At 35.8% G+C, this 7,572-nt stretch overlaps 1 protein-coding gene across 1 annotated transcript; it reads left to right on the forward strand.

Moving 5' to 3' along the window:
- Positions 1-5,512: 5,512 nt before the first annotated feature.
- On the forward strand, positions 5,513-7,278 carry LOC145055555 (11S globulin seed storage protein G3-like). Its single transcript, XM_079003918.1, has 3 exons — positions 5,513-5,825; positions 5,915-6,189; positions 6,287-7,278. Exons 1-3 carry the CDS (start codon positions 5,522-5,524, stop codon positions 7,169-7,171), a joined length of 1,464 nt encoding a protein of 487 aa, XP_078860044.1. The 5' UTR covers positions 5,513-5,521; the 3' UTR covers positions 7,172-7,278.
- The last annotated feature ends 294 nt before the right edge of the window (positions 7,279-7,572 follow it).

Below are 7,572 nucleotides of genomic sequence, written 5' to 3' on the forward strand. Positions count from 1 at the left end.
TACGAGATCCAACAAACCTTCTCCTCTTTCATAAGATCCAGTGAAAGGTGATTTTGTCATTTTCCTAAAAGACAAGATTCACATATATCATCTGACCTTACGTCAAATGATTCCAACACTCCATCCTTTTAGATTTGGGCGATATGTTTCTTGTTAACATTTCCAAGATGATAATGACAAAAACATGCTTTCTCTACACCATTAGATGGATTAATATGAAAAACATTATTGCCTAAAATATCAACACACGTCACAATTTCATACACACCATCACAAGGTAGAGCTTCAAATATAAAAACACCATTTTTAGAAGTAGAAATAGAACCATTCACATCATTAAATAAATATCTAAAACCTTCTTTGAACAATGCATGAAAAGAAATGATGTTATGTGTCATTTCTGACAAGTAGCAACAATTTATTAAATCCAAACTAAAACCACTACTAAGAACTAGACTATAAACTCCAATCTTGGTAACATGAAAAGATTGTCTATTACCTATGATCAAGTTCATTCTTCCGTGCTCCACCTCCTTACTTTCTTTTAGCCTTTAAAAATCAGAACAAATGTGAAATCCACATCCTGTACAAGAATGAGAATACGATGAGTTATTAGATGAAATAGTGTATATACCTGTAGATGACGACTTTACCTTGCCATCTTTGATATCTTTCAGATACTTTGGCAACTTCGTTTCCATTTCCCCTTATCATTGCAGTAAAAGCAAGTGACATCCTTGGCATCAGAAGTGTGAGGAATGTCAGAGCTAGATTTTCCTTTGGGTCCATTTCATGACGACCCAAGGTGAGATTTTCCTTTCCAGTTATGTTTAGGAGGAACTTTCCTCTTCTTCCCTTTCCCATGTCTAATAGCCAGAACGGGAGCACTACCAGGAGTGGAGGCTAAACCTTTTCCCTTTATTCCTACTTCAGTTGTCTTCAGTAGGTTGTGCAATTGAGCCAAGGTGGCCTCAGTGTTGTTCAAATGATAGGTCAGGATGAACTGATCATAACAACTTGGTAAGGATTTTAGGGTTATATCAATAGCCAACTCCTCATCTAAGTGCACATTTAGCCTAACAAGGTGCTCCATGTATCGTTTCATTCTCTGCATGTGGCCACCTACATATTCTTCCTCTTTCATAATGCATGTCATGAAGGCTTTAACCACTTCATACTTTTCTTGCTGAGCTCGCCTGTGGAACGTTTTCGAAAGGTCATTGTTCATCTCATACGGCCAATAGTCCTCATAAAATCTCTGCAACTCAAGGGTCATAATGGCAACCATGATGCAAGCAACTTTTTTCATATCATCGTAGTCTTTCTTGTAGGAGGCTAGTTCTTCATGAGTGGCCTTCTCTTCGTCGATTTCATTAAGTTCCTTCTTAAGGACACACTCCTTATTCTCGGATTGAAAGGCCATCTTTATGTTGCGCATCTAGTCATTATAGTTGGTGCCATCCAATGTCACCATTGAGTAGATAGACAACAAAGAGAAGTTATGGTGGTTGGAGGAGGAGGAAGCAGAAACATCAACTAGAGTAGACATCTATAAAAAAGGTAGTTTTAGTTAGACAACAGTAATCCTAAATATAATAACCCAAAATAAAATATTAAGGCTAGGACCAACTATATAATTCACAACTTAGAAAAGGGATGTCGTAATCTAATTGTAAATTTTATAAAGGTAGGTAAATGAAGATTTACCAATTTCACCAGAAAAGAAATGAAATTAAGTGAAATCTTTAGATTCATTGAAAATATTCAAAGACATGTTTAATTTCATATTATGCTCTTCTATTAGTGACTGACATACTGAGGATCACAAAAAAGATGTGAATAACCATGCAAATGCGCTTCGTAACCTTATTGTCATTTATCATCCCAATTGATGTGCTGGTAAACCACACACACTCCATCAACAATGATAATTTATGAGATACCCATTATAACTCTTTACTGGTCCCTATTAGTGTGTTGGTTAAGCACACATGATCTACTAACGACTTATAAAGTGTAATGTGCAATTTCATGTGTTAGCATATTAATTCATATTTTCCCTAAAGCAACTAGATATGGGAATTTAAATTAAAGGTTCTAGTACTTTTAATAGCATTATACTTTTAATGAGATTTAGTTTTTCCTATCAAACCCGTTCTGCTAACGATCCTCTATTAATCAAGGAAGCGGTGGGTGAGAGTGGACACTCATTCGACTACCATTTTATAGGCAGTTTCCTTATACCCCCCCCCCCCCCCCATCTTATAGACTAACTTCGTGATTGAGGCGTACTAGTGTTTGACCGACTGATTCTTATACATATAATATATTAACAATTAATAATATATATAAGGTTTATTTTAAACTTTTCAAAATACTAGGTTTATTTAATTTTTTAAACTTCGAAAATTAATAATCAATTAATCTAAATTTAAATAAACCAAAAAATCAATTCAATATTTATCTATTAATTAACAATTACTTTAATATATTAAATCAAATAAGGATTAACAAATTAAATTAATCAAATAATTTCATCCTAATCCTAACCCTTTAATTTTAAAAAATTAGGGTGTATGAGTTATCTAGTTTTATAATTATCCCTTTTATCAAATTAAACTAAAAATTATCTAAAAAAATGAAACCCTAACTACTAGCCATTTTTGAAAATCTAGGGGAGGGAGGAAGGCTAGGGTTTCAAAACCCTAACCCTAAATTTCGAAATCAAGGGGGAAGGGCTAGGGTTTCAAAAAACCTTAACCCTAGTCGAAATTCTTTGCTTTTAGGATTTAATTTCTATAAACCCTAATTAATATAATTATACTATTATAGTTATTCAATTGAAAATAAATCAAACATTTTGATACCACTGATAGAAATTAGGTAAAACAAATGAACTTTAAACCCATAAGTTCACATGCAATCTAAGGATCTATGTTTTCACTATTGAACCTATAACTGAGAACATCACATAGGAAACCCTAGAAACCCTAAGCATATTTCAAAAATCATAAAAGGATTTCGGTTTACATACCTTGTTGTTATTACAGTAAATAACAAAAATCCTTCACTTGTAGATCTCTTGGAAGCAAGCACCATAATTAACGTGCCTCTAATGGTTCATACCCAAGCTAGCAAGAAGGAAGATTATAGAGAGGAGAGAAAACAATAGAATTTCGGCTATCTCTTTAGAATAATGAGTCGTCGAAAATGCAATGCTTAGGGGTCCTTATATAGTGCAACCTGGAAACCCTGGATAACGTAAACCATATAATAATATTATCTTGAATCGATAATTATTCAGTTTCTAATTATCCTCCAAGGATAATTCTAGAACCTTAAAACTCCTCCTAAAACCATCCAAGAGCTAGGAAGGTTCTGGAGTTCCTCTTGTTCAACTATTGAACAATTACACTTTAACCCATATACTTTTAATTAATCCAATTAATCCCAAATTAATTTTGATTAGTTCTTAATTAAATATTACTATTTCTAGTTAATATATTATTGTCATAATATATTAATAAACTATTTATTTCAATTTATTAATCACATAATAAATTAATCTCCCTTTCTAAAAGTCATCATTAGGGCAACCCAAAATGAATGTACTTCTATCAATTTAAGTATATACCAATTATAGTTATAATCTTAGATACCTAATCCAACTTCATCGACGGAGTCCACGTAAAAAGAGAATATATGGGACCAATGTTTCGAGCAGTACTAGGCACGACAGATAGTAACCAAATCTTCACATCAACATAACTAAAAATAGGGAATCATGTATACGATTTTTATTGAGGCCGATGAGATTTAAATGCTCATCGATTTTATCAAAGACAATAAACAACTATCCTTACATGTAATCGAAGATTACTCATCCCCAAGCACATATGTGGCACCAAAAAAATTGGCATTTTATAAAAATTAAATATAAAATAAAATCCTAATTTTGATATTAATTACTTGATACATGTTGAATTGGTCTAAATCTAAACCAATGCAATGTTTTCGTCCTCATGTGGCTTGCCTAGTGAATCTATCACAAAAGTTTATGCTAATATATATATATATATATATATATATATATATATATATATATATATATATATATATATATATATATATATATATTTTGATGTCATGTTGCAATTCAACAACTTTCACCGAATATGAAGCCAAGACCAATGGAAGTATGCAGTTTTTGAATTGCGCGATCGATAATCAAGCTGCAAAATACTCCCTGAACCACAAACCCTTTGACAAGGCAGAAAGCTCTCTTATTAAAATAAAGTCATTAGTCATGAAATAATAACTCCTCAACAACATATCGATGATGGCTTACTACCTCCATACATAATAAGTAATGGCATACTATTGGGTGTCATTCTACACCCATAGACACATCAACCCACCAACCGAAACAAGACGTCCAAAAAATTTGGGTTTGTATGTTGTAGTGACAATTGCATCATATATATTGTCATGCTGCAAAAATTTTAAAATTTGCATACTATTGCCTGAGACTAGTAATTTTTGAGTTCCATACTTGCTCTGTGAATTCCAAACTAGTTGTACATATTAAGCACTAGTCTTGTTCTTCGTATTCCATAGTGTTCTTGTTCGTGTCACTGTTTTCTATGATTTTCCATGTACTAATTGTTTCTAATACAAATATAACTCAAACCAAAAGCTTAAATATCACAAACATCTACTTCAAACAAATTAATATTTCAAAATATAAAGCACAATACATTCTGGTTCGGATAATAATCTAAAAACAAAATAATAAGATTAAAATAACGATACATACCACAAAAAAAACAAAAAAAAAAAAAACAAAACATGAGCTTTTCACTATCACCCGACATTTGTTTTGAAAATTAACATTCAAAATGTGTTCCAAACATAGGTCCAAAATGAGAATCCGTAATGATTATCTGAGATGGTACATATAAGGGGAGCATATTGCTAGGATGGTTAATAGCTCAACCATAATCAACATAAAAGAATAATAAGGTTCTATTTTTTAAACCAATTGGTATATAAATGATTATTAACTACCTTATATGTTAGCATCTATTTTCTTTTTCTTTGATTGTGAGATTGGGTTTGCACCCTAACACATATTTACGGATCGGATTAACCTTTGACCCTTATTAAACATGTGTCCGAAATGTGTTCCAGACTATATTGTTAGTTCTTAAGAAAATGGTTCTTTTATAAAACTATTAGAAATATGTTTACTCAATTTCTCTTAGAATGTATCTAGCTTACTTCTGAGTGATTGTTCGTCACCCTTCAGGTTATTATCATGAAGACGATGACGACCCATATACAGACACACTTGTACCTCCTGCCATGGATTGACACTGATCACTAACTTGTACACATGTACCATCTCTTACCTCCATGTGTTATATTTTCCATGCCATTCGATCTTACATGTCACGCTCTCCGTCACCTTCTTCCTCAATAAAAACCTACCTCTCGCTCTCCATTTGCCACACCTTCATCAATGGCGTTCAAAGCTTCTTTGATTCTCTCATTCCTCCTACTCTTCTCCACCTGCCTCGCCCGCCACCAGCAACAACAGCAGAAGCAGCAGCAGCTGCCTCAAAACCAGTGCCAGATTGGAAGAATCGATGCTCTTGAGCCATACGATAGGATCCAAGCCGAAGCTGGTGTCACTGAGTTCTGGAACGCCGATGAGAAGCAGTTCCAGTGTGCCGGCGTTGAGTTTCTCCGACACGTGATTCAACCTGGTGGACTTCTCTTGCCATCCTACGTCAACGCCCCTCTCTTGTCCTTCATCGAAAAAGGTGTTTTATTTTTCCTTCCCAGACTTTGAATTAATTCAAGAATATATAGGAATTCATGGGTTGTTGACTTGTTCATCTGATCTCTACAGGAAGGGGTGTTCACGGGGTTATATTGCCGGGATGTCCAGAAACCTATGAATATTCTCAGGAACAACAGTTTTCCGGTCAAAGCGAACGCAGAGGACAGAAGTTTCAAGGGTTACAAGATCGCCACCAGAAAGTACGGAACTTGAACCAGGGAGATGTTGTTGCCATTCCCGCCGGAACAGCTCACTGGATTTATAACGACGGCGAGACAGAACTTGTTGCTGTAGTCTTCTTCGACACTCAGAACAGCGCTAACCAGCTTGATCAAAACCACAGGGTACATAAATTACGTTACATCAAAACTATTAATTAATTACCAAACTTAGAACTAACTAAAAGATTCGATCGAGCTTATATATAATTAAATGTTTCAGAGATTCTTCCTCGCCGGGAACCCTCAAGGTCAAAGCGAACAGCAACAAGGTCAGAGGCAACCACGCAGACAACAAGGTCAGACACAGCAGGAGCAGCCCTACCGCAATGCTGGCAATATCTTCAACGGTTTCGATGTGGAGTTCTTAGCAGAAGCATTCAACGTCGACAGGGAGACTGCTGAGAAGCTTCAAGGACAAAAAGACCAAAGAGGTCACATCGTTAACGTCGAACAAGATCTTCAAATCATCAGGCCACCGCAGACCAGAGAACAGCAAGAACGAGAACAACAGGGCGGACGTCAAGGTGGACGGAGCAACGGTTTTGAAGAAACCATTTGCAGCTTGAAGCTAAGCGAGAACATCGATAACCCCACCCACGCCGACTTCGCAAACCCACAAGCCGGCAGGATTACAAACCTCAACAGCTTCAAATTCCCCGTTCTCCGACAACTCCAACTCAGCGCGGAGAGAGGCGAACTCCACCCTAATGCAATTCAGGCACCACACTGGACATTAAACGCCCACAGTCTTGTGTACATCACCGACGGATCCTTGAGGATACAGATCGTGAACAACGCAGGGGAGTCAGTTTTCGACGATGAGCTCAGGGAAGGACAGGTGGTGGTGATCCCACAAAACTTTGCAGTGATCAAGAGAGCCGGTGAACAAGGATCGAGGTGGATTTCTTTCAAGACTAACGACAACGCTATGATAGCTAATCTTGCTGGTCGTGTATCGGCCATCAGGAGCATGCCGGTGGATGTGGTGGCGAATGCGTATCAGTTGTCAAGAAACGACGCTCAGAAGCTGAAGTTCAGCCAGCAGGAGTCGCTTTTGCTTAGCCCCAGCTCTTATTCTAGGAGCCAGGGGAGGGCTTCGGCTTAAGTGAAAGTCTCTGCACTGAGTTTAGGGTTTCAAGAATTAATAAAGGAGATGTAACAAGAGTTGTATAATAGTGCAAGAGTAATAAGACCTTAAAACCTTTCAAATTTTGCTTATCTTTGCATGCTCTTAAGTTTAATGGCAACTCGCAAATTGCATCTATTTTCATATTTCAAAATGCAATTTTTTTATTTGATTATAAATTACTAGTACAAATCATAAACTGCTAATTAATTCAATAGTATGCTCTGCTCAAAGTAAATCAAAACACTTGATTTAAGGTGATTATAAATTGCATCTGTTTTCATATTTTTTTAAAGTGTATTAATTGTGTATGCCTTTTCTTTTTAACGGCTGGTCACCTCAAACTAGGATTCGAAAACATTTCATACTAAATGTGGAAT

This window comes from Lactuca serriola, chromosome 5 (genome assembly GCF_051521515.1).
Source record: "Lactuca serriola cultivar US96UC23 chromosome 5, Lser_US96UC23_V15, whole genome shotgun sequence".
NCBI classification, from domain to species: Eukaryota; Viridiplantae; Streptophyta; class Magnoliopsida; order Asterales; family Asteraceae; genus Lactuca; species Lactuca serriola.

Coding starts and splice junctions, on each gene's coding strand:
- LOC145055555 (XM_079003918.1), top strand. CDS start 5,522: ATGGCGTTCAAAGCTTCTTTGATTCTCTCATTCCTCCTACTCTTCTCC. Junction 5,826..5,914: donor CTTGTCCTTCATCGAAAAAG/GTGTTTTATTTT, acceptor TGATCTCTACAG/GAAGGGGTGTTCACGGGGTT. Junction 6,190..6,286: donor AGCTTGATCAAAACCACAGG/GTACATAAATTA, acceptor TAAATGTTTCAG/AGATTCTTCCTCGCCGGGAA.